Source organism: Barbus barbus (genome assembly GCF_936440315.1).
Source record: "Barbus barbus genome assembly, chromosome: 13".
NCBI classification, from domain to species: Eukaryota; Metazoa; Chordata; class Actinopteri; order Cypriniformes; family Cyprinidae; genus Barbus; species Barbus barbus.
The window spans coordinates 23,290,945-23,312,500 of record NC_136741.1 but is presented as its reverse complement, the minus strand read 5'-3'; the positions used below and the strand labels follow the sequence as shown (position 1 = coordinate 23,312,500).

Sequence of the window (21,556 nt, the reverse complement as noted above, 5' to 3'; positions counted from 1 at the left end):
ATACAATGGCATCTTAAGATATATACTGGACTGTCTTTACAGTATTTTTTCTCAACACTCTATGACCTATTTTAACAAACCGAATGGAGCTTTGTCTTATAAAGTAAGAGAAGAGTATATGTGCATTGCTTAAGTATTATAAAAATATTATTTTAATAGGCAAGAAAATACTACTAAAACATACTAAAAAGATAAAGAAAAATACTTTTGGAAAACAGCCAACTTAATTAAGAAATAAAGAAATGAATAAAGAAACATGATGATGCTGACTTCAGAATCTTCACTTTAACTTGACTCTCAAACTCTCATGTCAAACAGAAGTACACCCTTAAATCCCATAAATTCACATAACAATACAGAAATTGTAGATTCTCAACATGCCAAAAGAAAATACATCAAGAAAATAACCACAAAAGGAAGCGTTTTTGGGTCTCACAAAGTTATCGGTACCGGGCAGACTTCCTGCCAAGGAAACAAATGGACCGAGCTGTCTCTGCAGGCGCCCTGCAAATATACGACCTGTAGCTGATGCAGAAGCACTCGTCACACACTGACTAAAGAATAAGACCCCGAAACTAGTCAGCCTAATTTACAGCTAATACGCTCTAAATGGAGGGTCACACAAAATGCACAGATGCAGTCACTTTCAAGCTGATTTATTATGTTTCTCTTCAGTGACGGTAGTTCTGCAGCTGCTCTGTGCTTAACAATTACACGGGACTTTCATGAATGTGAAATCACCAACAGTCGAACAGTTTTCAGCTTATATTTAAAATCATGAAATTCTTCAGCATACACATATATTTGATGTACAGGAATTTATAACATTACAACCATGGAATACACAAAAGAAGGTAAAATGATAGGCCTGCCAGGAATACAAGTATCTGATTTCTGGTCAAATTTACACTGAATTCTAATTCATTACTTGCTATTTAAACCTGTCAATAGGTCCATTACACACACCGAGACAAATGCCTTTCACTCTTCTTCTCTCCTTCTCGCTTTGTCTGTACACATTCTCTGCAGTGCATTATATGGGCACAATATTACAGAAAGTGAAACATTATATTAACACATAGATATTAACACATAACAGTTTTTCCTGAAGTGTTAATACTGTCTAGAGTTCCACGTACATTATTTAATTTTTTGTTAACATTTAGGCAAAGACTTAAAAAAAAATATTTCTTCATTATACAATGTGTATTGTCAGAAAGATTCTAAACTCAAACATGAACTGTGTTTATGTGAAGGTGTGTATGTGTGTGGTGACACTTACCAGTCGGCGCTTAGGTCTGATGAGTGGTCGGTTCTGGCCATTCATCTTGTGATAGAGTCCACATGCATTACAGAGATAATGACCTGTTCCATCTCTCCGCCACAGAGGAGTTGATGTAGCTCCACAGTTCACACATTCTCGCCCTTCAGGCACACATTATGTACAAAAGAGATGCACAAAATAAAAAAAACATAACTTATTCATGCTGAAATTATTAATTATATGTGGAGATCGATAACCAATTTGATATTTGTTTTACAGATATTCACACTTTTATACTTTTGGGATATTGGTCCTTCCATTTGGTGGGTATCTAATGAATAACACCCAACAGGAAGCAACAGTATTCAAAGGTAAAACAACCAACTTTAATCCACTGACCGCATTAATTAAAATTCATTTATAACTTTTTTACATTACAGCCATTCCCTGCCAAATTAGAAGCGTGTTAAGATGAGCTGTTTGACATGGCCAAAACAGCCCTAAATAATTCAGCACAGTACTTGTATAATTATGATTATTTTTTATGCCATTCAAAATAAATAAAAAAAACTAAAAATGCAAATGATGTTTTTAGTCGAATTATTACTACTGTGCCAAAAAGCAGAAATAAAACGAATTAAAATTGGTTCTGCATATATGTTATTAAATATAAAAATAATCTATATGGTCAAATTACTTATACAGAATATTTCTAGATATTAATATTGTATATATTTTATTTAGCTATTATTCTAATAAAGTGCATTTTCCTTTATTTCAATCCAGATGCACAAACTGTGCCTACTGCAACAAAGTTATGGCAACACATTACAGTGTCTATGTATTTATAATTAGTGCTGGGCAATGATTAATCGCGATTAATCACGTCCAAAATAAACGTTTTTGTGTACATAATATATGTGTGTACTGTGTATATTTATTATGTATATATAAATACACACACACATGCATGTATATATTTAAGAAAAATGTTATGTTTATATTTTAAATATATCTATATATAATATAAATTATATGAATATAAATATGTAAATACATGTAAATATTTTCAAAATATATACTGTGTGTGTCTTTATATATTCATAATAAATGTACACAGTACACGCATATATATTAAGTGCACAAAAACGTTTATTTTGGATGCGATTAATCGCGATTAATCCCAAAAAGTATACTGCTCCATAAAATAATTATAAAATAGAACATGTTCATTCGGTACTGAAATTATACTATTACATTAACACTATGTTTGGATCATTTACCGGATGTTTAAAGTTAGACAGTTAATCTCTTGTAAATTCCACTGTTAATTTCAACTAAACTCTGAACTTTACCTGAGAAAGCACGGCTTTTGCTTTTGCATTTTGACGTCATGTTGCTCGCACAGCTCCCGAGCAGACCTCTGGAACGAAACACACTGCCTGGGTACTCGTGCGCTCCAGGTAAAGCGTAATCAGAATATGAAGGTATAGTTGTAGTTTGTGCCAGATTGCCACGGATTGGACTGGTGCACTCCATCTTCATCCCGTCGACCAGATGGAGATGGTACTTCCCAGTGTCCCTCACTGAAGTACAATCAGGGTCGGGGGACGCGTCTTTGGGTGGAGTAGGGGGCAGGCAGTAGAGCTGAGGGCTGCAGTGTTGAGTCATGGACAGGCAAGGCATGGAAGCTGGGCCAGGTGTTCCAGTGCCGGTGTACAGGTTGTTTACGTTGTCGGCGCCTGCTGAATGCAGAACCGCTTTGCTCAGGTGGCTGACGGTCCATGTGCTGTGGTGTTGCGCTGCCGAAAAAGTCGATTTGCTGTTGTCCAGTATAGAGAGACCTTGAGTGTGGATAAGGTGAGGTCGACACATTGAGCCACCCGTAAGCCGTGCTGCCAAAAGGAGAGGAAAAAATATATACACGTGCATAGTTAAAAGTCAATTCGATTCTAAATGTTATCCTCGTTTATCCACACTGCAAAAAACAGTAGGCTAGTTAAAAAGTAGGTAGCCCATTAAGCAATCCAAATGAGGAAACTCGAAAATGTGTTAAATTGCAACTAACAAAAGTGATTAACAAATTAAAACTTGTTCTGCGAGGCCAGATTGGAAATGCGAACCGATTACTATCATTTGGAATTAGAATTAGGACTAATATCTCAAAATATTTGGAACCATCATAATTATTTTCCTCGATGTCAGATGTTATTTTAATTTCCGTGAAACTAATTTGATTCAAAATGCGTGTCATGGTTTTTGTTTCTTAAATAGGCCTACTACTCAAATTCGTTAAAACAGACATTAATATAGCCTAATCTAATATACAATTTATTAATATGATATTAGGCCTATATAACACATTTAAATGTACAATATTAAAATAATAATCGTTGTATATTTAATTTGTGATATTTGTAAATACACTTGGCTACTTAATATTCTTAATATAGGCCTACTTAATACACAGTTTATTAAGAGTCGTCAAACTGAATTCGAGCTTCGTGTTCATTGAAACTGATATCACAGAATTAGCCTACACTACTATAACATTAATAATAATAACAAAAGTAATTTTGTATTGGGATACAATATTAAAGCAGGAGAGAAGCATCTAAAGCATGGATCTGATTAGAAAAAAAAGAGAGGGGAAAAAAGTGATGCAGTAAAAAAAGCATATCCCTTGATCTCAAAATTGTCCCGTTACACTGACAATAAAAAACTAATAATTGTAATTAAGAAAAAAATTGACAGAGCTCCAGGCCTACTCACCATGCGTTTGACTGTAAGACATTCGTTCACGGGTATGAGAGTGGGACCCGTGTGTGTGATAATAGGGGTTTCCTTGAGAGTCCAAATGACTGAGAAATACATCCACCTCGTCTGGTGGTAATAATGGGGTACCTGTCTCCATATATCCCGAATGATGTCCTAAACCAGCGTGCGGAAACACCGAGTCTGAGGTAGCCATTAAGGCTGAATGATGGGCATGCATCATCTCCGCAGGGAGCTCCATCATCTGTAGATGCTCTCCCAGGACAGGGATGCAAGTTTTCGTGAGCGGTGATTTTTTTTTTTTTAACCTTTTTAAAAAAAAGTTATTTTATTTTCAAGTTCATCCAGCGAGTATGTTTTTTCCAAAGTGTTGTTTTCTTGAATATCTTAAATAAAAGCCCAATTAAGTACGCCTATGAGTGCGTAAGCCTAAATGACTAATATAATAACCTAGATCGCGCGTGCAAAGATCACAAAAATTCCACCACAGCTGATTACCCCAGCTATATGAGTTGGTGTGTACTGAGGTAGATCCTCAGATAATGTTCGAAACCAAATCCTGTGCGTTGGAAGAAAAGCAGAGGTTGAAAAAATAGTCCAAGAAGAGTAACCGACCTTATTATCTTGTCACTCCATAACGCGCCTACGGCTCAAAAAGTACTCGTGCATGTGAGGATGAGGATGATCGCCACAGGTAGTCACACTAGCGACTAGTCAACAAACAGTGTGCAAAATAGTTGTATATGAGGCAGAGGCCGAGGGCGGACTCCTCCCTTCAGCATAAATGATTTTCTAGCCAATTAGAGTTCGCCTTTTTTTCCAGTTTGACACCTGAAACTCCAATTTACCCCACGCGTCTCTTTCTTTATCATTCGTTGCGCTGCTAGTAGTTATTGCACATTTCACACAGCAGCATCCTGTAGCTTCGCGCGAATGGATAATAAGTCGCTAATTGGTAACGCTTAACGTTTATATTAAGAAAAAAACATACAAATAATGTGTACACATTTATAATATTTATATAAAAATTGGTATTTAGGCCTAAATTTATATTAATTCTCTGAAAACTATATATCAAATAATGCAGACCGCTGTGTTGCCAGTGAAATTGGTTGCAATTCTTAAGAACATTTAATCGGAGTTTATGAAACTGATGTAGCGCCTGGAGAAACCAGCGCATGCTCCAGGTGAGGTGAGTATTATTTTTTCCCTCTACGAAGTAATGCAACGCAACGTCCTCTATCGACTTCTCCTGATCTTTAATAATTCAGGGAATAAGTTTCTGGCCAGTGCGCGCGTATCGTTTGTCTCGGCAGATACGTCTCGTGCGCGGTCAATGACAACACGAAACCGCTGACCACCTACCCTGACTCTCATAAGATCTTTCCGTCACTTTGATGAGAGAGAGAGGGAAAGTGAGTCAGGCAGGGTGAATGAGAGAGAGAGAGAGAGAGAGAGAGAGAGAGAGAGAATGACATTCCTTCAAAGCGCCTGTCGTTGCCATTCAAAATTAGACAACTGCAGTCATTTGGCACGTAAATTTTTCATAAATCGATCTGTAAATGAAGTGGTGTGCTATAGATTTGTTATGTGTTTGATTGAGGGTTAAACCAAAAGAAAAAAAACAGCTGATTTAGATGTTTGTTAGTTCTGTCGTGTAACATTCATCCAAACATGCACATCAAATGATAAACCAGACATTAAATTATACTTTCGTTCTTATGTATTTATTGCACTGTGATCAAAAAGTGACTGAAAGAACTAAGTTTATCACTTAAATTCCATTTTACAATTTGATTTGGATGTTTTCTGTAAAGAAAACAATCCTTCCTCTCATGCTTCAGATTTTAAGTAATCAAAAGGCTCAAAAGGGTAAAGAGCAGCACTTAATAATTTCCAGTATACGTTTATATATTATGGAGTCAGCCCACTAGGATGATCAAGTGCTTCATTGTGTAGTCTTTTGTTGTGTTCTTTCTGCATCTGATGGAGCAGTTTGAACAAATCTTATGATTTCATAAAACCTGCATGATGAACATTTTAACCTGGAACTCTCTCTTATTCTCTCTGCCCTCCTCTCACTCTCACTTTCTCTCTCTCCGCTTGACAGTGTAAGCTAAACAGTGTAGCCCATGATCCCTTAATTGCCTGTTAATTTCCTCCGCAAAAGAGTATCAGGAAGGCAGTATTAACAGCATACTGCAGTAACAATCTGTCAGTCTTGCCCTTTCTCAGGCAAAAGACCAGAAAGGAATGTTAAACTAATATATATCATAACAGTCATTACAAGTCTTGATTTGATTTACACTGGGATTATGAGTGTTTTGTTTTTTTAAGGCCGGACCTCCCTGCTGAAAAAACCAGCTTAAACCAGCCTAAGATGGTTGGCTGGTTTTAGCTGGTTTAAGCTGGAAATAGCTGGTTTTAGCTGGTCTCCCAGCCTGGCCAGGCTGGTCAGGCTGGTTTTAGCTGGTTGGTCAGCTGGCCTTCCAGCCTGGTCAGGCTGGTTTTAGCTGGTCTCCCAGCCTGTCTAGGCTGGTCAGGCTGGTTTTAGCTGGTTGGTCAGCTGGCCTTCCAGCCTGGTCAGGCTGGTTTTAGCTGGTCTCCCAGCCTGTCTAGGCTGGTCAGGCTGGTTTTAGCTGGTTGGTCAGCTGGCCTTCCAGCCTGGTCAGGCTGGTTTTAGCTGGTCTCCCAGCCTGTCTAGGCTGGTCAGGCTGGTTTTAGCTGGTTGGTCAGCTGGCCTTCCAGCCTGGTCAGGCTGGTTTTAACTGGTCTCCCAGCCTGTCTAGGCTGGCCAGGCTGGTTTTAGCTGGTCTCCCAGCCTGGTCAGGCTGGCCAGGCTGGTTTTAGCTGGTCTCCCAGCCTGGTCAGGCTGGTCTCCCATCCTGGCCAGGCTGGTTTTAGCTGGTCTCCCAGCCTGGTCAGGCTGGTTTTAGCTGGTCTCCCATCCTGGCCAGGCTGGTTTTAGCTGGTCTCCCAGCCTGGTCAGGCTGGTCTCCCATCCTGGCCAGGCTGGTTTTAGCTGGTCTCCCAGCCTGGTCAGGCTGGTTTTAGCTGGTCTCCCATCCTGGCCAGGCTGGTTTTAGCTGGTCTCCCAGCCTGGTCAGGCTGGTTTTAGCTGGTCTCCCATCCTGGCCAGCCTGGTTTTAGCTGGTCTCCCAGCCTGGTCAGGCTGGTTTTAGCTGGTCTCCCAGTCTGTCTAAGCTGGTCTCCGAACCTGGCCAAGCTGGTGTCTATTTTACCTAATTACAAATTAATTAGATTGTTCCACTTTCTGACAAGGTTAAATTCAAGGGTAGTTTAGTATCATAGTCAAGCATGCTAGATGGTACATCTTAAATTATTCTAGTTGCTAATGATATAATATATCTGAGAGGAGTCTAAAACAAAATTATAAAACTGGTTTCACAAATAAATTATAGCATAAAATACAGTATAAATCTGTAGCATGCCCTGACTTAAATCAGATTAAATTATTGTCTGATGAAATACATTCACCATAGTTGTATGACCAAATATAATTTGGTATTTATATAATATATAACAATTTTAGTGTCATCAGTAATTAAAATATACTAAAATTTAATTTTTACAATATCTTTGACAAGAAATGCATAACGCATATATAACTTCTGGAATGTGTGAGTCATTGAGGACTGATTGAGGACGTTTAATATGTACAGAATATCATTTTCTTAGTTTTCTGTAACACTTTGTACTATTTTAAATATACTTCAGTTATTTCCAAGGATGGAATTCAATTGTGTGATGTTTGTAAAATAATTAAACACTACTTGTTATAGAGAATGTAAACTCACATTTGTTTTTCATTAACATCTTTTCTCTGTTCCGACAATTTTAAAGTTAAGGCAAGACGTGTTGTTGTCGACTCCTGGCAAATGTCCAGGCTAAAGTAATCCCAAGTCAACTACTTCCATTGTTCAAAACTAGGTTTCCCACTTACTGTTACATACAATTCTCAAAAGCATGACTGACAGTAGCAGTCTGAAAGATCTGAAAGTGTAGGTTGTATGTGTTGGAGTGGGGTTTGGGGGTGAGTGAGGGGAGAGAACAGACTGACAGTCACACAGAAACAGCATCACTATATGAAAAGAGCTGCACTGTGACACACCTACATCTACAATCCCCCCACCCTAGACTGCTATACACACACCCACTCTTCCTCATCGACATCCACTCACCCAAACCTCCCATAGCAATACACCAACATCCCACAAACTCTTGCCACCACACTTTTCTCACCCAACCCACACTCATACACCCTCCTCTACACCCATCCACACCCCTCACATCAACTACCTCTCACCCAATCCACTTCTCCCACATCGATATACCCACCTGTGCCCTGCACTTACTGCCCCCACCGCCCCCTCCCCCCCACACACACACACACACGCATGTTGGTTTTTGTGGTTTATTATTTATGGGGACTCTCCATAGGCGTAATGGTTTTTATACTGAACAAACTGTGTGTGCTATTGCCCTACACCAATCCTACACCTAAAATTACCCCTCACAGGAAACCTTGTGCATTTTCAGATTTTCAAAAAAACACCATTTAGTATGTTTTTTAAGCCTTTTGAATTACGGGGACATAGGCAGTGTCCTCATAAACCACCTTCATATTATAATACCTCTGTCATACCCATGTCATTATACAAATTTGTGTCCTCATAAACCACATAAACATACACACACACACACACACACACACACACACACACACACAGAGTGAACACAAAATAAAACAAAATAAATAAAATAAATTAAAAATTAATAAAAATTAAACAAGTAGATTGATTGAAAGAGGGAACACTAATGTTAGAGGAAAAGAAAAGAAAAGAAAAGAAAAGAAAAGAAAAGAAAAGAAAAGAAAAGGTGGACAAGTATGGTGTCCCATACTCAGAATTTGTGCTCTGCATTTGACCCATCCAAGTACACACACACACACACACACACACACACACACACACACACACACACACCGTGAACACAAAATAAAACAAGTAAAAAGAATAGAAAAATAATAGATGATTTAATAATAATTTATTTATTTATTTATTATGTAATGTTCTAATTTTAAATGTTTATGTGAATTCTTCGTGACTGTGACGTGTTTTAATTGGCGCGCGTGCTGAACATTCGAGTCTCATTCAAACACTGGAGTAGAGGGAGTTGCCATGGAAACGACGACTGACTAGCAGGAAGCTCCGTCTTTCGCTGCTGTTTTGACTGTTTTCGGTAAGCTTAGTCCCTAAAATCACACAGATATTACATACAACTGTCCCTGACACTTCTCTTGCTTGTAATTGTCTGTTGAAATTAATTTATAAATGGTTTAATGTCTTCGAACATGTCCGTTAGCATTTTAGCAGTTTTCAGAGGACGTAACATTAGGCTAACTCCATAGACTGAGCTCTTTATGAAAGTTTGGGATTTTAATTACATATGTATGTGTAGATGAGAGCTTTTGACAGTTCTGTAATAGTTTTGCTGGTGTTTTTTTCAATGGGTAATTGGAAATAGGCTCATTTATTTAACCTAAACATTTAGCCTCACAGTTGCACTGTACCGTTAATCCGCGACGTCACTGCGCTACAGTTAAACTGAATCAAGTTCAAGCGTGTTGTGATCTCTCCTGCTAAACAAATACAAAAACTACTGATTGCAGGAGCAACAAACAACAGGGGAAGCTCCAAGATTCCACAATGTCTGAAGGGAGCCCTAGACGGAGAAGGACAGGTGAACTGGGAAAGCTTCTTAATTTTTTAAGACGGGTTTGACATCCATAAGTAAGCAGTATGAGAATATTAAATAAGTAAACCTAGAAACAAATTCGGTTATGTTAAGAAATAATTTTTAACTTTTCCACATTTCACCTCTGCTTTAGAGGTGGCATTTACATTTTCCTTGTAATAAACCTGGCATTGCATACTAAATATGGTTGTCTCTGTGACAGATTGCTTGTTATGTTCCTAGATTCTTCAATGCTGATGGCCTGCTGCACCCCAGAATCTGAGCGAACCTCCTGTCAGACAACATCTCCAAAGCACAGTGAACCTCAAATATACACTATTCTTCAAAATTTTATATTTTTAGAAAATACATCTCTTATGCTCACCAAGGCTGAATTTATTTTAAAAAATCAGATAAAAAAACACACAAAAAAAAGCCCCAGTAATATTGTAAAATATTACGATTTAAAATAGCTGTTTTGTGTGAATATATAGTAAAATGTAATTTATTCCTGTGATCAAAGCTGAATTTCCAGCATCATTACTCCAGTCTTCAGTGTCACACGATCCTTCAGAAATCATTATAATATACTGATTTGCTGCTCAAGAAACATTTCTGAAAACAGTTGAGCTGCTGAATATTTATTTTTAATTTTCTTTAGGATTCTTTGATGAATAGAAATTTCAAAAGAACAGCATTTATTTTAAGCAAAATTCTTTACACTCACTTTTGATCAATTTAATGCATCCTTGCTGAATAAAAATATGAATTTCTTTTTTCTTTTCTTTTTTAAAATAACTTTTAAACTGTGGCGAGGGGGCTTGTTTCATCCCACTGTTTTTGGGAGAAGCACGCACAAGCTCCCAGTCCAGACTCTCTCTCCACCTTCCCGTTCTCCGGTGGCTTTTTATCCAGCCAAATGTACCATCATGGATCACAAGTATAACCAAACCATCATATCAGTTATCATAGCAAAACATTACAATCAGAGTTGTTTCAAGGTAAAAAAATTTAAAATCAGCATAACCTTATCCACGCTAATTACTGCAATTAGACACAGGTGTTTATCATTTTGCACTTTACTCAATGCTCGTCTCCCAAATCTCTCTCCTGCTGCAGACCTTGCTGAACCACGCCTGCTGAAAATACAGCTTTGGTCACAGAAATAATTTACAGTTTAACAGATATTCACACAAAACACATATCATAATCGTGCACTACAGTTATATGTGAAGAAATGGATCATCTTTTGTGTGAAATAATACGAACAGCACCTCTGCTAATCTTTCTCCTTTTGGTTTCCTGTTTCTGTCTCGGGATGCCCATCCCAAGGTTACTAAAGATTATGCAAGTTCCAGTTTGGATCCAGCCTCACTTGAGAAGACTTCAGAAGACGCCAAATCTCACGATGACTTCAGATGAGGACAACTATAAATGAACATACAAAGCTGCCAAATATTATCCTTATATTGTAATCATTGCCCTAAAAGGTAAGTTAACAGATTTTCAACCAGATTTGTATTGTTACAGTGTTGGTAATATATGTAAATGAACAGTGTTTACCTGTTCTCTAAATTACATGTACCGAGATATCACCATTTATTTGTAGGCAAAACTCTGCCAGATGATGCAAAAGGTTGATTGCACATCTCATTTGTGTGTGGTGGTGTGTACTATAACTTTTGAAGAGGAACTAATGCTCCTTTGCAGGGCTTTACAGTGCGACCATTTCAGTCCAGCCAAGCCGCTGTGCATCTTCATTCAAATACAGCGGTGTTTCGTTTAAGAATGAACTGCGTTTTTAAATTAATGAGTCAATGATTCAATTACCCATTCATAAAGGCAGTCATGTACTTCACTCCTGAATGAATCAGCCGTTCGAACGAATCAATTCAATTAATGATTCAGTGATAAAATCAGTGAATTTAATTGCACTTATGCAACCTCTGAGCCTCATTAAACATCTGAAAATACACCTACAAGCCACTTGTGTTCTTCTGTGCCACCTCTGTAGTACACATTTATTCCTTATTTACTGATTTAATTTGATATTTAGCATCGTTTGGTACTGTGTTGCCTCCAGGCAACATACTTTATTTTAGGATTTTTTAATAAAATGAGACACCCATTTAATTGATAAATGCTATCTCAGGGTAGTAGAACTCAAACACTAATCAATGAAAACCCCAAAAAAGTGGTCACATGACCCACAGTGGTCCATTTTGCTTCCAATAGGTGCGTTCGACTTCATGCAGCACTTAGCAGACCGATCGGCGGCTGACTTGAAGCAGTGCATGCCGGTTAGAAATTTAGTCCGACTTGAACCGGCGCCGACCACACGTCACTGTCACGTGTGGCATCAAAGTACCGCGATAGCGTTTCGAGAGCAGCCGGCTGACTCAGCCGGCGCAATTTCTCCAGAGCGACTGCGGGAGCGCTGATGACGACACAGCTGTTTCACGATTGGCCAAATTCACCACATGACAACACCAACGTGTATTTCGGGTTTATTCTGACAACTTCAGTCCCACTAATGCTCATATACGGACTTTCAAAAAAATAAAAATAAATTAACTTTTCATGTCATCTTCATCTCGTAAATCATGTTTATTAAAAGATTACAATTATTTTTACTGCAATCACTTTTTTGTTCATTCGTATAGCATAGGTTTATTTTGGACCTTTTTCATACAGACCCTTTACAGTATTAAGCTGCATAACCTATTTAGATAATCATTTTTTTATGGAATAAATCAAATGTCAATCTTACAGATTTTTAATATAATGTGGTCATCATGGATTCTGATTGATACTAATTGTCTAGTTACTGGGTTCATCCATCTTCACTTGCATGTGATTACTGCCAACAACTGGATGTCAACTTAATACAACATTCAGATCACTTTCATAAGCTGGTATAAATCATAATAGAAAGGCAAATAAATTGGGCTTATCCGTAGGCCTGTTCATGGTGTTCACGTATGAATGTTCATGGTGTTTTGTCTTACTAAAATGTGCTTTTTTATTATTTTTATTAAGTTGCAGTAGCAAAAACACGCATAATGAATCATACTGCACAAGTCAAATTTTCAATATGTTCTGTTTATTTACTTAAAACTTGTTTCTGTCGTGATGACACCCTTTCAAAATATTACATACATCTTAAAGGTTTATTAAAACAATACTTATTACATTGAACCTTTACTCACTTTCGTTGCTCATTGTGCTCAATTTCATACAACAATAACGGCATTTCTATAGCTTCCAGTTCGTCTGCAATAAAGCAAGCAAACGCCACGTGATCTGCCATGACTGAGGTAGATGCAGCAAATTACGAGAGCCCCGAAGTGTCCGACTTGACGACTCCGTTTTCAACTCCGCCCCTGACTGCAAGCGGCTACTCTCGTTGATCGCCGTCTGTAGCCGTGCTTCAAGTCGAACGCACCTAATGTCAGGACATGTGCACGTCACATGACTCCCTATTTTCTCCAATGAAAAGTGCATATATCATCAATTTTCATCCATATAATTGCCTACAACAAGTATGAGTCACCTTCATTATTAAGTTAAGAAGTATTTTCAAAAACTTTTCTTTATATCATCATATTTATTTTAGGAAATTAAAACTTCATGTTGCCTCAACATTGTACCGTAATGGAATCGGATGAGGCCATGCAGGCCTGCTAAGTTATAATACAAGTATATGATATTAGTAAGGAAAAGAGTTAGAATTATCTAAATGTATTTGCATTTTTGCAAAATTTTGTAATGCATTTGTAAAAATAGTAATTCAGATACTATATCTGCACATTATGATTTTTCTGTTGAGGAATTGCTTTCTCAGAAGCAGTGAGGTGTCATTAGTGAGGAAGTAGGATTTTACATGCATGTGCGTGTGTGTGTGTGTGTGTGTGTGTGTGCATGCTTGTAAGGATAAAGTGCATATTAGGATAAGGTTATGCTGATTTTTTTACCTTAATTTTTTAACTTGAACTCTGATTGTAATGTTTTGATATGATAACTGATATGATGGTTAGATTATACTTGTGATCCACGATAGTACAATGTTGCCTGAGAGCAAGAGCTGGATATGAAATTGCATTTTATTAAATATGAGATATGCAATACTTTAAAAACTTGATAAAACTAACTGTTCAGGTGTTTGGTTATGGAAAATGATGTTAACAATAAATATATTTATTTTTTATGCATAAAAATGTCAAATGTTTAATTTGTCCGTTGTGGTACAATGTTGCCTTGAGGCAACACACTTTTAAAATATAAATAAATAAAATTAATGAAAATGTTTATTGAATTTGTTATAGTGTTCAATTTTAAGCAGGAAAAACATCACAAATATTTTTTTTTCTCGTTGATATTATATTGCGTACTGTAGAGGGTTAATCTTGTATGAAAATTGCATGAAAAAGAAAATGCCAGTATTATGCCACAAATATTTTCTACTTAGCTAATCTTAAATTAAACTTGGATTGATACTTTATAATACCAGAGACCAGATGTGATACTTCATAACGCAGGGGTGTCCAGATCTGAATTTAGGAAGGCAGATCTCCAGGAGCAGGATTAGGCAGCCATGTTATATTGGTTATGTATGATGGATTTTGAACTGTACTATATTTATTGCATGTTTTCTTGGTTTACAGTTGAAGACATCAGTACATCAGATGTTGGCCTGGACAGCTGTATCAGTAACAGTACACCACACTGACCTCTCTGCGTTTGCATGGATGGCTGACTACTACCATGTTCTATGAAGGTATTATTTTAGCAAAACTGAGCACCTGTGACAGTGGAATTTGCAGTTATAAAAAATAGTCACACATGCGTATCAGTAAATTCGAAGTCACAAAAATTTTTTTTAGGAGTTGCAAATGTTTTATTTACACTTTCTCTCTCACAAACACAACACGACAGTAATACAATTTCAAATCCTGAGGTGCACAAATCCTATTCTACAAATCACAAATTAAGAAACTCATATGCTCACAGTTAGGAAAGAGTTGTTGCAGTGAATGTGGGGCAAAACGCATTCATACACCCGAATCAAAAATGTGAAGTCATAAACAAATTAGGCACATTTGTATATACAGTCGTGGTCAGAATTACTGGCACCTTTGATAAATATGAAAAAAGAGGCCTGTGAAAATAAACATTAAGACAATATAGACACACATCATCTTCCAAGCAGATTTGTGACATTTTCTGTGGACTGGAAATTTTAATTATGGCCCTGATGGTGGAAATGGGAATTTTCAATGCTTTAGCTAATGTTCTTATAGCCACTTTGCAATTTGTGATGCTCTTCAATCTTTTGCTGCATATCAAAAATATATTCTTTTTTTTACTCATTGTCGGGCACGTGCAGGTGGGGGTTTGGTGCTTGAGCACCTGCCCCTTTTCCCCTCGATGCCCAAAGTGCCCTTTTGTCAAGGCAATTTTTTTACTTTTTTTAATTGTAATTAAACGCCCTTTTGTGAAGGCCTGCCCAATCTAACTATTAGTAAAATTAATGAATAATAGTTTAGCAGTAAATTCAATTATCCACATGATAACCTTTCACCTGACGATTTCATCCGGGGCAATCCCTCACGTTCAGACACCTTTAGGATGCTTTCAGTAATGCAAGTTGAAGCAAGCTTCAGACGGGCCCGGACATGTACTGGCTTAAGCAGGGGGACACGTCTGGCACTGCAGGATTTGAGTCCCTGGCGGCGTAGTGTGTTACTGATGGTAGCCTTTGTTACTTTGGTCCCAGCTCTCTGCAGGTCATTCACTAGGTCCCCCCGTGTGGTTCTGGGATTTTTGCTCACCGTTCTTGTGATCATTTTGACCCCACGGGGTGAGATCTTGCGTGGAACCCCAGATCGAGGGAGATTATCAGTGGTCTTGTATGTCTTCCATTTTCTAATAATTGCTCCCACAGTTGATTTCTTCACACCAAGCTGCTTGCCTATTGCAGATTCAGTCTTCCCAGCCTGGTGCAGGTCTACAATTTTGTTTCTGGTGTCCTTCGACAGCTCTTTGGTCTTGGCCATAGTGGAGTTTGGAGTGTGACTGTTTGAGGTTGTGGACAGGTGTCTTTTATACTAATAACGAGTTCAAACAGGTGTCATTAATACAGGTAATGAGTGGAGGACAGAGGAGCCTCTTAAAGAAGAAGTTACAGGTCTGTGAGAGCCAGAAATCTTGCTTGTTTGTAGGTAACCAAATACTTATTTTACTGAGGAATTTACCAATTAATTCATTAAAAATCCTACAATGTGATTTCCTGGATTCTTTCCCCCCATTCTCTCTCTCTCATAGTTGAAGTGTACCTATGATGGAAATTACAGGCCTCTCTCATCTTTTTAAGTGGGAGAACAATTGCACAATTGGTGGCTGACTAAATACTTTTTTGCCCAACTGTATATTCCCTGCACTCCACAAAAATATCCTGGAAATTTAGCAGTGTTCAGAATAGAAAAAAGAACGAAAATATAAGTAAAAACTAACACAAACTGCAGTAGCATTCACTATACCACGTATTATAAACACCCAGCCTAAATATTTAAAGTGAAACTGAAACGAGTGGCGTGGTTGCTGGAAACTGCACAATACAAACTCTAAATAAACTCACTTTTCTCATTCGTCACCAATCCTAATGTGCACGCTTTGCTCTTGACCTTGATTGTTTTATATAAGTCGCCTTAGAAATCGCAGCACCTTGGAATGAATAATCCAGAAAAACAGTATTATATCCATTTTCATAAAAATGTGTGTGGAAACAGAAGAAAGCATGTCTTTGCAAGATAAAACAACAAATTATTTCCATGTTTTCCTCACAAAATTACAGTGCCAGTGAGCAGGTGGATAACACTGACAATTTAATTTATGCAATTCATGATAATTCATGTACCCTTACTGGAAAGTGTTACTGAATCCTGAAAAAAAATGTATCACCATTTCCACACAAAATATGAAGCAGCACAACTTTTCAACATTGATAATAATCAGATATATTTCTTGAGCATCAAATAAAATTGGTTTCTAAAAAACCATGTGACACTAAAAACTGGAGTAATGATGCAGAAAATTATCCTTTGCATCACAGGAACAGCATTACATTTTATAATATATTAAAATAGAAAACTTTTTTTTTTTTACATTTCCACTTTTTTTTAAATTTGTAATAATATTTCACAATATTTTGATCAAATAAATGCAGCCTTGATGAGCAGAAGAGTTTATACTTTAAGGTACTTTAATAATAACAATTCTATTTATGCTTTATATTATATTATTATCATGATTATTAAATGCTGCTTTTTATTTTTACAGGACAATAGTATGTATTACAATATAAGATATATCTTTTAATGTGCTAAAATATATATTTTTAATAATAAGTGCCGGGGGCGTGGCTTGTGGGCGTGGTGATATTTTCCTGCTTTTTTTTATTTGTCTCTAACTGATCACATGCCTGTTTTATTTTTTTAATTTTTTTTTACTTATTGAAAGGTTAGATTTTTGTGATTATTTTATTTTTAATGAAAGAGCAAAGTATAAACAATAGATTTATTTTTTATAGGCTTCTTTGATCTTATTTATTAAGGGTGCCTATAATTCTGACCGCGACTGTAAGAATGAGAACTCATATGCGAGATCTCACATGACATATCAGTATGTGAGATCCCACATGCATACCTGCGCTCTATCCACTGATAAACACAGCATGTGGCCCTTGACCCATTTTATTTGACACAGAATTCTGACATGATCGTGTCATTATTACTCAATCGACACAACACCACCCTGAAATTACTTTGCCACTGTACATTTCTTGCCAAAACCATATTTCTACAGTGCAATTTTTTTTTTGTGCAATTTTTTTTGAGTGCTACTATTTCACATTCAATATTCTAGACTAAATTAAAGGTATATAAGTCACTTTTATGGATGTTTCTTTACAAACTTCATAGTTTGTTTTTTTATACCAAAGATATACCACAACAACAACAAAAATACCAGAGTTAAATTCTAATAAAGTCTATAAAAAATGTTCAGTTCTAATAAACACACATTACAGGAAAAAAAGAATTAAATATTATGACGAAATTAATATTACAGAATATTCTGAAAAAAATGAAATATATCCCTGCATAAATCAGGTATAACTGAGCCTGTGAAGTTCTTCATTTGTGATTTATAGAATAGGATTTATACACCTGCAATGGAGATTTTGAGAAGGTGTAACTGTTTTGTTGTGTTTGTGAGAGAGAAAGAAACAAAATATAAGATTTCAACTCCTAAAACATTTTCTTAAGGGAAATAAAAGTGCTCAGTTTCGTTACAATAATACTAGATACAATAGATGCACTGTATGCAAATATAACAAAGGGACATAAACAACTTGCAAACTTATTATCTTTAAGTGAAAATATTCATTTTGAATACAAAATAGATCATTTGTGTGATTCGTGTAGACCCAAAGAGTTATTGAAAATTAACTTTGTCTACTGATATTAAAATTGTGGGTTACATGTTCATCACCTTTTTCAATCCTGACCTGATTAGTTTACATCCCTGATCTGATAATGCAAAGAACTTAGTTTTAATTGCAACATTTTAATTTCTATATTAGTCTAATAAAGAAGCTTTGTATACAGAAGGTTTGTATGCTCTAAACATGTATTTGTAACTGTATATTTTGTATTAATAAAGATATTATGACTAAATGTGGTGTGTTTAATAAATTATTACTAATGTATCTATTATTAAGTATGTGAGATTTTTAAAAAGCAGAAAATCAACATTGTTTTGATGCCACGAGAAACTACGCTGATTCCATGTCAGTCTGCTATCTAGCCGGTCTTTGACCAGCTTAAACCAGCCAAGACCAGCCTGACTGACCAGCTAAAACCAGCCAAGACCAGCCTGACCAGCTAAAACCAGCCAAGACCAGCCTGACTGACCATCTTAAACCAGCCAAGACCAGCCTGACTGACCATCTAAAACCAGCCAAGACCAGCCTGACTGACCAGCTAAAACCAGCAAAGACCAGCCTGACCAGCCAAGACCAGCTAAAACCAGCCAAGACCAGCCTGACCAGCTAAAACCAGCCAAGACCAGCTAAAACCAGCCAAGACCAGCCTGACCAGCTAAAACCAGCCAAGACCAGCCTGACCAGCTAAAACCAGCCAAGACCAGCCTGACCAGCTAAAACCAGCCTGACCAGCTAAGACCAGCCAGCCTGGCCAGCTAAAACCAGCCAAGACCAGCCTGACCAGCTAAAACCAGCCTGACCAGCTGAAATAAGCTAAAACCAGCCTGACCAGCTGAAACCAGCCAAGACCAGCCAGCCTGGCCAGCTAAAACCAGCCAAGACCAGCCTGACCAGCTAAAACCAGCCTGACCAGCTGAAACCAGCTAAAACCAGCCTGACCAGCTAAAAATGTGGTCAAAACCCCTCTAAAACCAGCCTGATAAACCAGCTATGACCAGGCTGGGAGACCAGCTAAAACCAGCCTGGCCAGCTTAGGCTGGTTTAAGCTGGTTTTTTCAGCAGGGCTGTATGTAAATTCAATGACAATTCACATCTGCATTATTTATACTTTTTTATTCTGTAAAGAAATAATATTAGTATTAGACAGATCTTTTAATAAACCAGATTTACACTTGTATAATCAGATTACAGTTAAGGACTTTAATTATGAAATAGATCATTTTTTTCATTATGATATTCACTTCTTTGACAAGATTGTGATCTGAAACCATACTTTTGTCCTGAATTGGATAATGTGGAAATCATAAGGACTTTAGTGAGTGAGTGTGTGTGTGTGTGTGTGTATGTGTACATTTTGTGCATCTGTTTGTGAATGATAGTGAATGTGTGTGAAGATGTTGTAGTGTTAGTGTAGTGCCATATTAAATAAATGTATTAGTGTGTTTTGGTTGTGTAAGTGCATGGCAGTAGGACAAAACTAATATGAAAAAAAAGTGATGGGGACAAGAGTGACTCAACTCTTGGATCTCAGGCTATATTTTTATTCATATTTGGATTAGGTGATAATTAGCAGTTGTTCCCCTGTCCCCAATATGTTTAGTTATATTAAACGTCTGTTAAGAATCTACTGAGATGGCACTGAGCACCTTTAGAATGCTTCAATCAAAACAAAAGGTCTGAAGAACAGATTTTCAGTCATTTTTAACTCAAAGCTGCCATCTTCTGGCCATTTTTGCCTTTCTGAAAAATAGAGCTTCAATTGAACTAAGATAACATGCTCAACATGCAGCCTCCCGATTCCTTCAGGCCCTGTTTTCCAATTAACCTGCTTAATCAGCATGAATAGTGACAAATACAGATGTATGTCATCTTATTTAGATGATGAAAATACAATATATTCAATAAATCAAAGTGGCTTTTTAACTTTAGCATAATCTGCTTCTGAAACATATATCTAGATGTTGACAGTTCCTTGGGGACAAATGCAAACAAGCTTTTCTCCGCTATGTACAGTATGCAAAAATGTGTGGTAAGAGAGTAAGTGTATGTGTGCATGAGTGTTTTCAGCTTTAAGGGGATGTGCTGGGTAACTGTTGCCCGCTTTGGGTTTCCGGACTGGGTGCCTGCAGACTGTTAGTTCCCCCTCTCCCTCTCCCTCTCCCTTTATCTCTCTCCCCATCACTCCTTTTATCTCCTTATCATACCAGCCAGGCACTCAGCCAGGATACTGTGGTAACAGCCGAGCTGGCTTCTGCTTCACCATAGTGATCTTGATGGTGGAAAACGAGAAGAGCAGAGAAGCCTTCATTGAGAGTAACTATGTTAATTTGTTCTGATTTTGATCCACTTGATTCATTTGCCAGCCAAACAAACCAGGTGACATATGATGGACTGAATGTCCACAAAGAGGCCTGTACCAATGCAATGCCATCCGCATTTGTGAGTGAGCATCAAATCCTCATGGTCTGTACATACTTAAAAATATGTCAGTATGAAGCTGTTTTCCCCTGTGCAGAGTAATTTTCTGATGTCCCATGTTCTCTGTGTTCTGAAGTCACAGGCCTGACAAAACTCATCCAACTCTATGGATGAAAATAGTCTTTAAGTCCGGGGAAGTCGTGGCCTAATGGTTAGAGAGTCGGACTCGTAATCCAAAGGTTGCGGGTTCGAGTCTCGGGCCGGCAGGGATTGTAGGTGGGGGGAGTGAATGTACAGCGCTATCTCTACCATCAATACCACGACTGAGGTGCCCTTGAGCAAGGCACCGAAAGCCCAACTGGGGGTTCGCAGCATAAATGGCTGCCCACTGCCAATTTAACAATAAAAGAAATTAGAAACATCTTTTTTCTGTATTATGACATATTCGAGAAAATGGATTATCACTGAACCACCAACTGCTCTCCGGGCGCCGCAGCATAAATGGCTGCCCACTGCTCTGGGTGTGTGTTCACTGCTGTGTGTGTGCACTTTGGATGGGTTAAATGCAGAGCACGAATTCCGAGTATGGGTCACCATACTTGGCAGTATGTCACTTCACTCACTTCACTTCATGTGTATAAAATCACAACACAAACCATTATCAGTAGATAGACATCTGGCGTTTAGAGGAGAAAGTGAATTATTTTGAAAAATTTTAAATTCTTTCTTTGTTTTATTTCTAAGAAACTGATGTGTTGCAGAATAATGAACTTTCACGACCTGATATGTTGGCCAGATATGATGCATCCTTATTCAGGTTTTCCTTTTGATTATTATTA

The 21,556-nt window shown here is 37.5% G+C and overlaps 1 protein-coding gene and 1 long non-coding RNA gene across 2 annotated transcripts in view; one reads left to right on the top strand and one right to left on the bottom strand.

Annotated features, from left to right (window-relative positions):
- LOC306878662 (GATA-binding factor 2-like) overlaps positions 1–4,755 on the bottom strand; it is a 7,389-nt gene extending 2,634 nt beyond the window's left edge. The window contains exons 1-3 of the mRNA XM_079431137.1: positions 4,037–4,755; positions 2,620–3,159; positions 1,283–1,425 (exon numbers count right to left, since the gene is read on the bottom strand). Of these exons, the coding sequence (XP_079287263.1) occupies positions 1,283–1,425; positions 2,620–3,159; positions 4,037–4,283 (930 nt within the window). The 5' untranslated portion in view covers positions 4,284–4,755. The remainder of the gene's footprint in view (positions 1–1,282; positions 1,426–2,619; positions 3,160–4,036) is intronic.
- Positions 4,756–9,211: 4,456 nt separating this feature from the next.
- On the top strand, positions 9,212–16,277 carry LOC306878675. Its single transcript, XR_013784961.1, has 5 exons — positions 9,212–9,301; positions 9,732–9,802; positions 10,040–10,114; positions 11,129–11,286; positions 14,461–16,277. It is a non-coding gene; the product is annotated as an uncharacterized lncRNA (long non-coding RNA).
- The last annotated feature ends 5,279 nt before the right edge of the window (positions 16,278–21,556 follow it).